This window comes from Odontesthes bonariensis, chromosome 6 (assembly GCF_027942865.1).
Source record: "Odontesthes bonariensis isolate fOdoBon6 chromosome 6, fOdoBon6.hap1, whole genome shotgun sequence".
NCBI lineage: Eukaryota > Metazoa > Chordata > Actinopteri > Atheriniformes > Atherinopsidae > Odontesthes > Odontesthes bonariensis.
Window position 1 is genome coordinate 4,214,739 of NC_134511.1, and position 16,237 is coordinate 4,230,975.

The following is a 16,237-nucleotide window of genomic DNA, read 5'->3' on the forward strand; positions in this document are numbered from 1 at the left end:
ACCGGAAACAAAGATCGATAGCACTCTGGCTTTACAGCTTTGGATCTATAAAAGATGATTTAATACAGAAAAATGAAAGCAACTAATCGTTAATATGTGTAGATGAATGTGTTTAAAAGGAATGAATTAAACAATCGTGATGCTCTCAAAGGATGTTAATCACATGACGATTTCAAAGTGGGCCAAAGTTGTCACGTCCATGGGGTTTTCACCATGTTTTTAGTTCTATGTTTTATCATGTTTTAGGTTGTTTCATGTCTTGGTTTTTGAGTTCATGTTTAGTTTTGCCATTTTTTCCCCTCACTTCCCATGTTCAGTTCATTAGTTTCACTCACGTCACCTGCATTCATTGTCCCCAGCTGCACTCATTCACCAATCACTCCCAGTTTAGTATCTAGTTCCCAGGCTTTCCTTTCAGTTTGTGATTTCTTTCCCCGATTTCACCATTCCCTTTCTTGCCACGCCACGACTAAAAGCTAAGGCTGTGTTCGAAACCACATACTTCTCCTACTACTCCTACTAACTTTTTGAGTTAGTAAGCGAGTTTGAGAAAGCGAGAAGTTCCCGGATGCATACTAGATTCTCCGAAATGTTGGGTATGCATCATGAGGTTACTACTCATACTCAAACTACCCAAGATGCAACGTAACGTGACGTCGCCGATCGTCATTTCCTGTCAAAACGGCAGTTTCAAGCTAGCTACAACGAGGGTAGGTTCACTTCCTGTTTTCAAAACAAAAGCACCAATTGTATCGTAATGGCTTTCCCTATGATAAAAGGCAACGGGTATTTTATTTTTTGAAAATAACCAGAAGTGCGTTGCTCACTGCGGCTAGCTTTAGTAGCGCCGGAACAAAATTTGTCGGAACAAAATTGTAAACAGCCGGTATTTTGTCAGGTTTTCAACACGTTGGGGATCTAAACGACTACTTTCTCGCCTGAAAATGTTTCAAATGTTGCTAAAGTTTACAGAGTTTAGAGCTTAAGCGAAATCAGCTTCAGGCCGGCTGATTTTGGCTCAGGCAGGAGCGAAATGCATTGTGGGTAAACGCTCTGCATACTGTCTGATCGATGAGTATGCAGAATGGAAGTATGTAGTATGCGGTTTCGAACACAGCCTCAGTCACAGTGCGGGTTGGCAGGACACGGATACTAAACTGGGAGTGATTGACAAATGAGTGCAGCTGGGGACAATGAATGCAGGTGTGAAACTAATGAACTGAACATGGGAACTGAGGGGAAAAACAATGGCAAAACTAAAACTAAACATGAACTCAAAAACCAAGACATGAAACAACCTAAAACATGATAAAACACAAAACTAAAACTCTTACTTCCAGTAGCCACCACACTGTATGGTCTCACTCAGTTTGGTTACATCATAAAGTGGCTCCTCTCTCCACAAACATCTGAGAATAAATTGGACTTGAGAGCTGAAGTAGCTCGCTGAGCCAAGCCACTGAAGAAGTGTTGATCCCAAAGTTTCCTGTCGTTGAATGATGCTTAAAAGTGCACTAATGGGACCGACTTTCACCGCAGTTTTGTTCAGTGTCTGCATTTAAAAGACTAAAAAAGTTTGGCTTTTTACCTATTCTGTCACATTCCAACCTGTAATTTAAATGTTTTCTGTTCTTATTTCATGTGATGGATCTGCACAAAATAGCCTAAGTTGGTGAAGTGAAATGAGAAAAATATATATGTAAAAAAGAATTTAGAAAATAAAAAACTTTGACATGTGCATTAAAGTTCTGGTGCAACTAATTTATCTTTAAAAGTCACATAATGAGTAAAATGTTCACATGATCTGTCAGTACAAACACAAAGACCAAGGAGCTCTCCAAACAAGTCAGGGTTGGGTTATTAAAAAATATCCAAATCTTTGATGATTCCCTCCGGAGCACCATCAAATCCATCATCTTCAAATGGAAAGAACACATGACCACAACAGACCTGCCAAGAGCGGGCCGCCCACCAAAACTCCCAGACAGGAAGGAGGGCATTAATCAGGGAGGCAGCACAGAGACCAAAGGTAGCCCTGAAGTTTTAACTCTCACCCCTGAAGGAGTTCCACAGCAGAGAGACTGGAGTTTCTGCCCATAGGAACACAATAAGCCGGAGTCCATAGAGCCAGGCTTTGCTTTGTGTTAAAGAACGACTCCCCAGGAAGGTGCTCTGGTCAGGTGAGACTAAAATCCCCACAGTGAAACACGGTGGTGGCAGCATCATGTTTTTCAGCGGCAGGGACTGGGAAGCTGGTCCTAGTCGATGTTCAGCTTCCAGCGGGACAATGACCCCGAAGCCTGCTGCTAAAGCAACACTCGACGGGTTTCAGGGGAAACATTTAAATGTGTCGGCATGGCCTCAATCTGTAGTTTGATTTCTGTTCACGAGCGAAAACCGTCCAACACGAAAGGAGCTGGAGCAGTTTGTACTTGAGGAATGGGCAAAGATCCCAGTGGCAAGATGTGGCGAGATCATAGAGACTTAGACAAAGGTGGCGCCACAAAGTACGGACTTTAAGTTTTCTGTTATTTGTTGTTTGCTTCACAATAAGAAAATAATGCATCTTCAAAGTAAATGAAATGATGCAAATTCTCAAACAAACCATTTTAATTCCAGATTATGAGGCAACAAATCATGAAAAATGCCACAGGGTCGGTGGTTCGACTCATCGACTCTGGCTTCTATGCATCTATACATCCATCGGTGTGTGAATGAGTAGAAAAGTGCGTAGTTATAGAGCAGTGATACTCACTATTTTTTTCACCAGAGCCACATTGGCAGCAAAATCAAGGGAAGAGCCACTTTTACCACAACATACTAAGTTCCCCTTTTGCAAATATGCATTTCTACATATAAAACATCCCACAAAAAAAGAAACGACACAGCCAATACATTTTCAATTCAGACCACATTTACCTTAATACTGGGATGAGTGGAAGCTGGCGTGCATGTCCTCGACTTCCTTTATGTTGTATTTGTAGTTTGTTGTTGTAATCATAGTGAGACATTCAGGATGAGCATGGTTTTTGTGCTGGTTTTTGCCCTTTTTTAATTAAAAACCGGCTAAAGGAGCTAGCGCGCTCTGCGGTCAAGTGTGAGGTGGTTTAAGCGGGCTGCGTTGCCAGGTTTAACAGTGTGCCCCCTTTAGGAAACACCATTAAGCCTGCAGACAGCCGCGCCTGTTACGGTGTTTGCTGCTCGGTCTGCGCTTCGGTCTGCTCGGTCTACACAGCAGGCAGTGATACGAAGGGAGAGAAAATAGCACCAAGCGATTGTGAGTTCTGACTTTTTCCTGGAGAACGATTTTGTGATGCAAATGTATTACTCTTTTGAACGCATATTGTTTTGAGAAGCAAAACGCTTTATTTTTTAAACCCCAGCCAACTAGCCGGGACTACTTTCGTCAACGCCAAAACGAGGCTGGAACTCGGCTCACAGGACGCAGCAGGGGGTAAGAAGATGTTCATAAATGATGTTTCTAATATGGGATGTCATGCAGCTTCATGTCAAAAGAGGCGAACTATCCCTTTAAATAAGTGCTTCAGAATGACATCAAACGGGCACGTTTGGTTTCACACGAGTCTGAGAACTCGTTTCTATTCTCTTTAAAGGCGTTGCTGATAGACCGTTAGATGTGAAAAAGCGTTTCGGGGACTGACCGGCGCGACAGGAGCCGGTGGACGTGGAGTTGGCGCAGGGACACGGCGCGCAGACGTCAGTCACGGCCGCCTCGGGGCTGCGGTAGAATCCGGGTTTACACTCCTCGCAGTTGGACCCCTGGGTGTTCCCCTCGCAGTTCAGACACACTCCTGCGGAACAGATCAAACATCACACCATCAGCACCGAGTCTGCATCACAAAGAGAGATTAGCTGAGCTTCTTTAACCCTTTGATGCCCCCGTTGATTAAAAATAATCAGAATAAATGTTGTACCACAAATGGCTGAGGTGATGCTTCCAGGTGAAAGTATCAAAACTTAAAAAATAATGACATAACATATGCTACCGTTTAGTATAACGTCTCAACCAAATGATGTCGGTATGCTTCTAATATACCAAACGGTGGAGCATAACAAATTGATGTTAAAAATCAGTACATGACATTTATTTGATTTTTTTAAATTTATTTTAGTATTATTATTGTTTTAAATTATATAGCTGTTTTATGTCTTTTAATTTTTAATTTTTTGTTTTATTTTTTCTGTACAGCACTTTGGTCAACTGAGGTTGTTGTAAAGTGCTTTATAAATAAAAATTGGATTGGATGAAAACAGACTTTTTAACATAATCAAATATCCTTTTAGCTCCCACACACCTGAAATATTCCATTTTATTGATTTGATCATTAAAAAAAGATCCACCACACAAACAAAATATTTACATTTATCCCACAAAATCTCTAATAATGAGATTAGAACCAAGAATTCCAGATCAGGTGCCACTAATCAGAAGCTCTTTAGGGTCGAACTCCCCTCCTGTAAAGAAAAAAATACAGCTGGGCAACGATTAAAATCTTTAATCTAATTAATCGCATGATTTCCCTGATTTATCGCATTTGTACACAGAATCCAAAAATGAATCCAAAAGTAGTGTATAGCTTTTAGCATTTAGCTTTATTTTAAATGTGCTGCCATATGAATGAAAGTGCCATAACATTTGTTGTGCAAACACACTTTTAACATCAGCATCTTTCTGTAGTTTTTATGTAGAAGCCTCGCTCCACTGTCTGTTTCCTTGAATGACTTGCTGCTACCAGTTGTGTGTTTTGCCTTTAAGTGATATTTTAGACTGGAACTACTACGCTGAGAAGACAATTCAACTTGGCAGAGTTTACAGATGACTTTGGTTCTGTCGACTCCGCCGTCTGGAAGAACTTTAACATGAAAATGGCCGAGTAAAAGTTCCGTACCCTTCTCCATGTTTGGTGGATCCGCCGATTACTTTCTTTTCCGGTTCTGCAGCAGACGGCAACAGACTTTTACAAAATAAAAGCCTGTGAGCAGCAGACGTTTACAAAATAAAAGCCTGTGAACAACAGACTTTTACAGAATAAAAGCCTGTGAGCAACAAACTTTTACAAAATAAAAGCCTGTGAGCAACAGACTTTTACAAAATAAAAGCCTATGAGCAACAGACCTTTACAAAATAAAAGCCTGTGAGCAACAGACTTTTACAAAATAAAAGCCTGTGAGCAACAGACTTTTACAATAATAAAAAAAATACTTACAAATACTTTGTAAATATATTTTTACTATTTTACATTTTATTACTTTATTTTATTATTACTATATTTTTTGTTTTTATGGCACCAAACAGACCAGGCCAAATTTCTCGTGATGTAAAAATTACTTGTCAATAAATACTTTTCTGATTCTAAATAATAAAACAGGGGTGGTCCGTGGCGTAGTGGGTTGAGCAGGCGCCCCATGTACAGAGGCTATAGTCCTCGCTGCAGCTGGCGAGCATCGGACGGTCCTGTGCTGCATGTTGTTCCCCCTCTCTCTGCCCCCTGCCTCTCTGAACTTTCCTATCCATTAAAAGGCACAAAAGCCCCAAAAAATAATAATAATATTTTTTTTAAAACTGCGTTAACATGTGATAAAATATTTATCGAAGTTAAATAATTAGCGAGTTAATGCGATAATAACGAGTTAACTCGCCCTGCCCTAAGAAAAACATTTCCAACGAGCCCGACTCAGAGCTCTGAAAGCAAAGCTGGCGTCAGAGGCAGAAGGAAACTGTTGAGAAGCGACTCCTGCTTCAGAAGAAATGAGCGTTCATTCCGTCTCTACAGAAGAAAGTGATCAGCATCAAAGCATATTTCTATTATATTTCACAGGGAAACGCTGCGCACATTCCGACAGAAACACAGCGTATTCTCACAGCTCTGGGAAACGTCTCAGATTGAAGACATGATTGTTATTCTTGTAAATACCTACATTGTGCCGTCTGCAGTCACAACGTGTTTGCGTTTCTGTTGCTATGCCACAGTGATCACAGATAAAAGGTCATGCAGACGTGACCGAACCTGTCTGCAGGCTCATACGTAACAGTGACTTCAGCCGTGAGTGCAGAGCAGCTTAAACCGCTGTTTCATCACGTGGAGCAGTGAGATCCGTCATTACCGCCGCTCATCATCTGTCCAGCGTGTTTCTCTGAGGTGTGCGGCTCTCGGGGTACTGTATCATTTGCATTAGCACAATGTGTTCTTATGTAAGCAGCCCTGAGGAGAGGCTGGGGTCAGGCTTTAAAGGGGCTGTCAAACCTGAGCTACGTTAATCCGCAGCACTGTGACCACTGAGCTACTGCTCTCCATCTGCCGCTGCATTAAAAAGGAAGGACATATGGCTCCCCAAAGCACCACCCCCACCACATACATCGTACCCCTCCACCTTGGGTCCTTTTCAAGCCTCTCACTTAGTTCTGAAGCCTGACGGCAGGAAGGTGCGCAGCCTTCTTTTTTTTACACCACTTCACGTGTACGTTTCTGTATTATTTCTCATTTCTGTCAGCAACCAACCAACACAGTTGTGTTGTGGTTCCATTCTTAATATTAACTTTATATTACAATCATGGAGATCCGATGTGCAAGAAAATCTAACAGAGGAAGAACGGGCCGGAGCTTGTTTAACAGCTCAAACTCAAACTATTAATACAAACAAAAAGCTGCATCTTTTTAACCCAAATATTCCAGAAACTTGCATTAAATGTAAGCAGCAAAAAGGTTCTTTAGTCCATTGCATGTGGGAACGCCCTCTGATGCTCTCTTTTTGGGGAAAAGTGTTGAACCTAGCCAGTCGAATCATTGAAAAAGAAGTACCTCTCAAACCAAAGGTTACTAAATATTCACCCGGACAACTTTGTGACCTCCAAAAATGAAAAATTCTTACTCAGTATTTGTTTTCTGGAAGCTAAAAGATGTATATCCTCTTCATGGAAAAGGGATAAACCTAACAGGGATGTCTTTTTACTCGGCTTTAGAAAAGATGAGCTACACCACAAGTCTTGGAAAATCTGGAAGGTTTTCTGTAATTTCCTTGAGAAAAATGATATTGAAGTAGCTGGCTGAACTGAAGATTTATCCATCTTTTCATACCATCTTGATTAAGTATACACATTTAGACCTTTACATAAATGTGTATGTGTGTGTATATGTAGATGTACGCATTTATTTATCTCTCTACCACCATGATTCTTACACAAGCAATGATATTTAGTTTTGTGGTTAAAAACGTCCCTCTTTTTTTTAAATTTAATTAAATTTGATTTTTTTTTTATTTTTCTTCCAGTTATGTATTAATTCTATTTTAATTATTATTATTGCTATTATTATCTTTTTTTTTTTTTTTGTATGTTCTATGTTGTTCACCGTTTGTAAATTAACAAAATGTGCAATAAACATATTTAAAAATAAATAAATAAATAAAATATTAGCTTTAGAGAAACTGGAGGGTTAGTGGGACGTCTCCCTGAGCAGCAGATTATCCTCAGGGTTTAATACCAAAACCCAGGAATCAAATTTATGGGGGAACTTAACGAGCATTTGTTGGCTAACAAAGACTGCACGGCTGAGCTTTAGCTTTTCTTCTGTAATGTCCATTTTCAGAGGGAGTGAAGGCTGAACGGAGCGGGTCCAGCTGCCTCTTTCACTGCAGCCGCCAGTAGATCAGTGATGTCATTGTTGGGGTTTCCAGAGAGAAATTACAGCATGTGAAAGCTGCCCTTCAGCTTCTGGTTTGATAATGTTGCAACAAAGAGAAGCCTGCAAAGGATCTGATGGATGCTGACATTGGATTGATTTGTTAGAACAACTTCCAGCAGTGTTCGGCTGATGGTGGCTCACTCAAAGACCGCTGAAGTGTACATGAGACGGCTGCGGGTGGAATCAGTAACCATGCAAGGAACTGCTGCCTGACATAGAGCTAAACTGTCATATTCAAGATTTACATTTGGAGGAACCAGCTGTAAAAGATGATAAAGTAACCAATTAGAGCTCAGGTAAAATCTGGAGGTACCTTAAAGAATCGAAATGTTCTCGATGCATGACAAGAAGAACTCATTCAGGGCTTAAATATAGTGCTCCGTCATTGGATTGGGATGCGTAAAACTGTAACCTAAAAGCTTTTTAAACACCTAAAACACTCAATACAGCAACAGTGGGTCCTATTTACTACAGTAACCCTGGGAAGTGACGCTGAGAAAAACAGACAAATAAGTTCTTCATCAGATCATAACGATGAAAGTCATTCAGTTAAAACTGATCCGTGAGAGGGCCGGTGCTGCTGCAGGCTTCTGTTCCAACCCTGCAGCAGCACAGCTGACATGTCTCATTCAATCAACTGAACTGGTTAAAGGGATAGTTCGCCTCTTTTGACATGAAGCTGTATGACATCTCATATTAGCAACATTGTTTATCATTTAACACATTGGAAAAAAAATCAAAGTCTTACCAAGTATATTTGTCTCATTTCTAGTCAAAATATCTCTTTACACTTAATATAAGACACAACTGCCTAACAAGTACTACTTCAGCCAGATATAGGGACTTGTTTGAAGACAATACATCTGGAATAAATAAAATAAATAAATAAATAAATGAAAAAGTCTTGAAAACAAATTGTTTTGAGTTGGATTTCACATGAAACAAGCTTTTTTTGACATTTAAAAAGGTTTTTAAGCTAAATTCAAGATCACTTTTAACTCAAAAGTCCTAAATATCACATCTTATTTCAAGAAATCTTGACAAGCCAATTTTCACTAGTTCCATTGGCAGATTTATTTTGCTTATTTCAAGCAAAAACGTCTTTTATTTGTTGTTTTTCTTACTAATTTTTGGAGGGGCATTTTTTCCAGTGCATCTTCTTACCCCCTGCTGCGTCCTGTGAGCAGAGTTCCAGCCTCGTTTTGGTGTTGATTAAGGTAGTCCGGCTAGTTGGCTGGGGCTTAAAAAATAAAGAGTTTTGCTTCTCAAAACAATATGCGTTCAAAAGAGTAATACATTTGCATCACAAAATCGTTCTCCAGGAAGAAGTCAGACCTCACAATCGCTTGGCCCTATTTTCTCTCCCTTCGTATCACGTATTTGAGAAGCAAGACGCTTTATTTTTTAAACCCCAGCCAACTAGCCGGACTACCTTCATCAACACCAAAACGAGGCTGGAACTCTGCTCACAGGACGCAGCAGGGGGTAAGAAGATGTTCATAAATGATGTTGCTGATATGGGATGTCATCCAGCTTCATGTCAAAAGAGGCGAACTATCCCTTTAAGACCTTCAGTGCAGACAGTTCAGCTGATTGAATGAAACATGTCGGCCGTGCTGCTGCAGGGTTGGAACAGAAGCCTGCAGCAGCACCGGCCCTCTCACGGCTCAGTTTGAAACCGCTGCCTTAAAACAACCGTAACACAAACACATGTTAGCAGGAAATGAGCCACTGGGGCTCATTTATTATCGGCGTGGGCGATCTGGAGCTAAAACTGTAAAACCAAGCTCAAGGTGAGAGGTCAGTGCAGGAAACTCACCGGACTGCGGATGACAGTTGGTGTGGTTGTTGCACTGACATGGCCGACAGCCGGTGCTGCTGAAGAAGAAGAACCCCGGGTGGCACTCGTCGCACTTGGGCCCGTAAACTCCAGTCTTGCACACGCATATCCCTGAGCTGAAAGGCAGAGCAGGAGACACACAAACGGATCAGTGCACGAAAAGTTGAAACAGCGTTAACAGAATAGAGTCCCAGAAAGCGGAGCTCTGTGTGAGCTTTTCTGGATCAGCCAGAACATCTGAGGTCCCGACTGTGCAGATTCATTCCTTCCATCCGACCATTTTACACAAGTCTGCTGCAGGCATGAAGAATGTGGACGGCACCATGAATCACTGCGTGCCCTGTCGTCCAGATCGCTCATGTCAGGTTCTCCAACAAGCTGGTTTGAAATGCAGTTCTCTTCTAGTTCAGCACATCGTTGTTTGAAGCCTCTTTTTCCTCAATATCGTTTCCTTTACATGTCCCTTTCTGGCTCTACCTGAAGACACAGTGACCTTAAATCTCACCTTCCAATGCTGTAAAGATACAGAGGCTGTGTTCGAGACCGCAAACTACATACTCATCGATCAGACAGTATGCAGAGCGTTTACCCACAATGCATTTCGCTCCGGCCCGAGCCGAAATCAGCCGGCCTGAAGCTGATTTCTCTTAAGCTCTAAACTCTGTAAACTTTAGCAACATTTGAAACATTTTCAGGAGAGAAAGTAGTCGTTTAGATCCCCAACGTGTTGAAAACCTGACAAAATACCGGCTATTTACAATTTTGTTCCCACGAATTCGGTGCTACTAAAGCTAGCCGCAGTGAGCAACGCACTTCCGGTTATTTTCACAAAATAAAATACCCGTTGCCTTTTAGCATAGGGAAAGCCATTACAATACAATTGGTGCTTTTGTTTTGAAAACAGGAAGTGAACCTACCCTCGTTGTAGCTAGCTTGAAACTGCCGTTTTGACAGGAAATGACGATCGGCGACGTCACGTTACGTTGCATCTTGGGTAGTTTGAGTATGAGTAGTAACCTCATGATGCATACCCAACATTTCGGAGAATCTAATATGCATCCGGGAACTTCTCGCATACTCAAACTCGCATACTAACTCAAAAAGTTAGTATGAGTAGTAGGAGAAGTATGCGGTTTGGAACACAGCCAGAGTTTTATTTGGCCTAGTTTAGTGATATTTGTGTCTGAGGAGTTTATCTTGTGGAAACTGTGGAAAACACATTTTGGCTCAGGTAGTTATCAAAGGACTGAAGAGCACACGACCAGGTAAACCCCTCTTAACCAAAACTAGCTTCCTGTGGTGCACGATGAATGGATACTCGAAAGATATCGCTACATCTCCCTGCTGCTTTCAGAGCGACAACACCTGTAGCCCATCCACCATCAGCAGATGAGGAACAATAATAAACAGCTAAATTATAACTGGACCTCGTCCTTAAATACACAGAAGTGGTCAGAAGTCTGTTCACACCAACAGAAATTATTACAGAATGAGTGTGTGTGTTAAACCCTTTGACTGGTAATGTCTGTCTGGTGTGCGACACTTTCAGTGACAAACAAGCTAGCTCACCAATGTGGTAAACATCTCTATGAGCACTGGGGCCATTATCTTTAAACACAGGTGTTCATCGGTGTGCAGGTGAGGTGCAAAGTGAACTCCTGCTGATCATGGAAAAGCATCAGTGTTAGTCAGCTGAAGCTGCAACTAAGAAATCAGTTGTCCTGTGCACACAGTTCAGTCCACCAGTGTATCGACAGGTTGGTTTCTGCACTGTAACACATCCTGCTGCCATGGTAACCATCTTACAGCTGTGCTGTTATTGTTATGGGCATAACTTTGAATAGAATAGAAATAGAAATAGAATAGAAAAATACTTTATTCATCCCCCAATAGGGGAAATTTAAATTAGTCAAGTAGCTCAAAAAAATTATAAATCTTTACAATGATTGTATATTAACAACAACAACAATACCAATTCTAGTAAAAAATACTACGACTCACTAATAATAATAAATGACTAAATAAATAAATAATAAAAATAAATAAAATTAAATAAAATTAAAAATTTTAAAAAGAAAAAAAAGAAAAAAAGAGAATAAATAAATAAAATAATTTGAGAATTATTATCAGCCAAAATATCTATGTTGCCTCAAAAGCAAATATATTGATATCACTTTTGTATCCAATGTGAAATATAGCCCACTTAAAAGCAATAACTGAACTGATTTATTGATCCTCAAAGGGAATATAAAAAAATATACACTAAATAATCAGCTAAATGAAAAAGTAAGAATTAGCTGACAAACACTTGGAAAGTTGTAAATGTAGCAGTGAAAAAGGCGTGGTTGAAATCCCCTGAGGTCACCATAAAAACATGTTGGGGTGTTGTGTTCGTATCCTGGCAACAGATGGGGTGTTGTGTGTTTGTATCCTGGCAACAGGTGAGCTGATGACGTCACATGAACTGAACAGAACTTAATAATCACACAAAAGATCATCAATAGCAGGTATGAGTCGTTTAAAAAAAAAGCTTTGTCATCAATCCTACTTATTTAGGATGGCTTTTAATACCAGTAGTATGATGACACTTTTATCTTATTCGATTGTGTTATATTTTATTGCTTTCACTGTTCTTTTATTGTTTTCATTTGTTTTTACTTATTCTTCTCTTTATTTATTACCTGCTGTGAAGCACTTTGGTACATCGTAAGGATTGTCTGTAAAGGGCTGTATAAATAAAGTACATTTACATTGTATTTACATCAATACCGATGCTCCTTCAAGATGTCCAGAATGATGTCATCTGTTGCTAAGTAGCACTGTTACCTCTCTTTCTGTGGCCTTTTTACATTTGCCTTTCGAGCCATTACTGGAGGGGGTCAAAGAATAATTGAGGGGAGAAAACAACAGAAGCTAAACGGACTGTGGGCAAACCGACGCTGCCCCTCAAACCAACAACGCTGTTGTTCCTCAGTTGATTCCAGCCTGATGCTGAAGTGGGCTCTATCCAGCATGTGGAAATGATCAAAGAGGAACAGCAGTGAGTGAACAAGGACTTCCTTTTGAGGAGGATAAACTGCCACTAATACATGAAAAGAGTGGCTGCACAGTCTGCAGGAATATATTCCAGAGCCTGGTACCTGATGTTCCCACTGTGGACTCCTCAGCCCTCTAAACATTTTCCTTTAATCTGACCTCACATTCCCCATGATGATCAGGGAAAGAAATAGTTAAAACTAGGGCTGGGCGAGTTAACTCGTTAATATCGCGTTAACGCATTAATTATTTAACGCCGATAAATATTTTATCGCGCATTAACGCATGTTTTATTTTTTTTTAGGGCTTTTGTGCCTTTAATGGAAAGTTCAGAGAGACAGGAAGCAGGGGGCAGAGAGACGGGGGAACGACATGCAGCACGGGGCCGTCTGATGCGGGGCCAGCTGCAGCGAGGACTATAGCCTCTGTACATGGGGCGCCTGCTCAAACCACAATGCCACAAACCACCCCTATTTTATTATTTATTTTATTTTGTAAAAGTCTGTTGCTGTCTGCTGCGGAACCGGAAAAGAAAGTAATCCGCGGATCCACCAAACATTGAGAAGGGTACGGAACTTTTACTCGGCCATTTTCATGTTAAAGTGATACTCCGGAGTAGATTCAACCTGGGGTCATTTGAACCGTCATATCCAGCCAAGTAGCCCACCCACAGTTTTTTCGATATTGGCTGAACATAGCTGAGTTACTGAGTTATCCCGAATAGCTTCGTACAAGGGTTAATGGATCCTGGTCCGTATCTCCAAAATTACCACACTAAAATCACATGCCATGACACCAAACTTCTACAGTAGTACAAATATGGTATGTACTCACCAAACGATGCATTTGGAAGTTTGAAAATAGTCCAGGAGTTTATTATTATCAACACAAGCCTGATAGCTTCTCTGCTGCTAAAGCTGCGTCACTTCAGAGAGCTGGGAGCTTCAAAGTAAGATGAGGGTTGATCTACTACTGTAGACAACAAAGTATATGCTATATTCTACATGTTTTTTTATGAATTTTTATGTTGTAGAGTTGTGAAGTTATTTTATCAATGGAGAAACTGAGCAGCCTTGCTTTGTTGTCCACAGTAGTAGATCAACCCTCATCTTACTTTGAAGCTCCCAGATCAAGGAAGTGACGTCGACGCAGCTTTAGCAGCAGAGAAGCTATCAGGCTTGTGTTGATAATAATTAACTCCTGGACTATTTTCAAACTTCCAAATGCATCGTTTGGTGAGTACAGACCATATTTGTACTACTGTAGAAGTTTGGTGTCATGGCATGTGATTTTAGTGTGGTAATTTTGGAGATACGGACCAGGATCCATTAACCCTTGTACGAAGCTATTCGGGATAACTCAGTAACTCAGCTGATGTTCAGCCAATATCGAAAAAAACTGCGGGTGGGCTACTTGGCTGGATATCACGGTTCAAATGACCCCAGGTTGAATCTACTCCGGAGTATCACTTTAAAGTTCTTCCAGACGGCGTAGTGGACAGAACCAAAGTCATCTGTAAACACTGCCAAGTTGAATTGTCTTCTCAGCGTAGTAGTTCCAGTCTAAAATATCACTTAAAGGCAAAACACACAACTGATAGCAGCAAGTCATTCAAGGAAACAGACAGTGGAGCGAGGCTTCTACATAAAAACTACAGAAAGATGCTGATGTTAAAAGTGTGTTTGCACAACAAATGTTATGGCACTTTCATTCATATGGCAGCACATTTAAAATAAAACAAAATGCTAAAAGCTATACGCTACTTTTGGATTCATTTTGGGATTTTGCGTACGAATGCGATTAATCGCGATTAATCAGGGAAATCATGTGATTAATTAGATTAAACATTTTAATCGTTGCCCAGTCCTAATTTAAACCATTTTCTCATGTCTTCCATTAATTTCATCTGGACTTTGGGGTCTCGGGTCTCATTTCTTGGGCTTTTCTCAGTCAGCTGCTCCCACGTGTAAATAACTTCAGATGGAATCATAATAAATGCTGAAAAGTGTTAAAGTTATCGGTACAAAATCCTTCTGGAAGCACATCATCCAAACTAGTGTAAAAAAAAAAAAAAAACCTCAAAAAAACAGTTTGTGCTAGGCAGAAAGTCTCAAAAAGATACAAAGAAAGGCGTGTGCACAGCTCCAACAATGGCCTTCTGTGATAGTTTCAGGCTATTTATCATTGTGCAACACAGCAAAGGTCTTTAAGAACGCTCCAACAAGATTAAAATTCTACAATTTAACTCTCCAGCTACAATTCACTCAGAAAAGAACAGAAAACTGCATTTGTTTACATGTCTGTCAGGGACTTGATCCACTCTCACAGGATAAAAATCATAACTTAATGCTCGTTAATCTATGAAGGAGGAATGAGCGGGAGGGAAGAGTTTAATTTGTTCCTGCGACACATACTAAGCCCCTTAAAACCCAGACAACAGCCTCAGAAACATAATCTGTGGGACAATGACTTCAAAACAATCGAAGTTAATCAAGAGTGACCGGGAACACTTTCCACGAGCGTGCACGTGAGGCTTCACACAAACAGGGCTTTGTTAAAACAACTGCACTCAATGCAAATGAAGATGATGCTCAGTGATGCGAGGAAGAGGATGGGAGATCCACCTCTTTCCTTCGGCTACGTGCACACACACATGCACACACACACACACACACACACACGCACACACACACACACACACACACACACACACACACACACACACACACACACACACACACACACACAGCAACAATGAGGCATCAGAATGTCCTTGTATGCATTTTAATAACAAACACAAAGAAATAAAGATAAGGAATACAACGTTCCCGACTAAATTACTGACACCAGATAAAGATGTGTCTTCTTACTCCATCACTGTGACGCTCTTTTAACTGGACTTCCCAAAAAGAGAATTAAGCATCTGCAGCTCATCCAGAACGCTGCTGGTCCAGTCCAGAGTCCAGACTAAACATGGAGAAGCAGCATTTAGCTGTTATGCTGCAAACAAGTGGAACAAACTGCCAGTGGAGATTAAACTTTCACCAAATGGAGACATTTTTAAATCCAGGTTAAAAACATTTCTTTTCTCATGTGTCTATGCATGAAATCTGCACGATATCTTTGAACTTATCTGGACTGTTGCTTGTTTTTAAATTAATTTAAATCATTTTATTTGTTTCTCTTTATATTCTTTTATGTATTTTTAATGCCTCTTCCACTCCCTGCAGCAATGCTTTTATTTTACGTGAAGCACTTTGAATTGTTTTGTACATGAAATGTGCTACAAATAATGTTGATTTGAGCTTAATTTTATAATAATGTTGCTACTATTCATCATCATTCTGTGCACATAACCTGTTGAGATGATTGTTCTCACTTGTGGACGCACACAAGTCCAAACAGGTTGTTCTAATTGGAGTCGGCTTGGAGTAGCCTGGGCGAAAGCCGACTGTTGACTTTGTCAAACAGTCTGGGAAAACCCAAGAGGAATCCGTTTCCATGGAGGGCGGGACCTTACCCAGCAACTTAAATTCATTGGAGTAACGGAGTTCCCTTAACCAATCATAATGTTTAGAAATGACGTTGGTTATGCGCCGAGGTTCATGCTTACTCTCGCGAGGCTCTAGCTCGCGAATCACGCTTCCCACATCCGCTT

The 16,237-nt window shown here is 40.6% G+C and overlaps 1 protein-coding gene across 1 annotated transcript in view; it reads right to left on the bottom strand.

Moving 5' to 3' along the window:
- LOC142381865 (multiple epidermal growth factor-like domains protein 9) overlaps positions 1–16,237 on the bottom strand; it is a 53,989-nt gene that overhangs the window by 14,908 nt on the left and 22,844 nt on the right. The window contains exons 3-4 of the mRNA XM_075467142.1: positions 9,523–9,659; positions 3,663–3,812 (exon numbers count right to left, since the gene is read on the bottom strand). Coding sequence (XP_075323257.1) covers positions 3,663–3,812; positions 9,523–9,659 — 287 coding nt within the window. The remainder of the gene's footprint in view (positions 1–3,662; positions 3,813–9,522; positions 9,660–16,237) is intronic.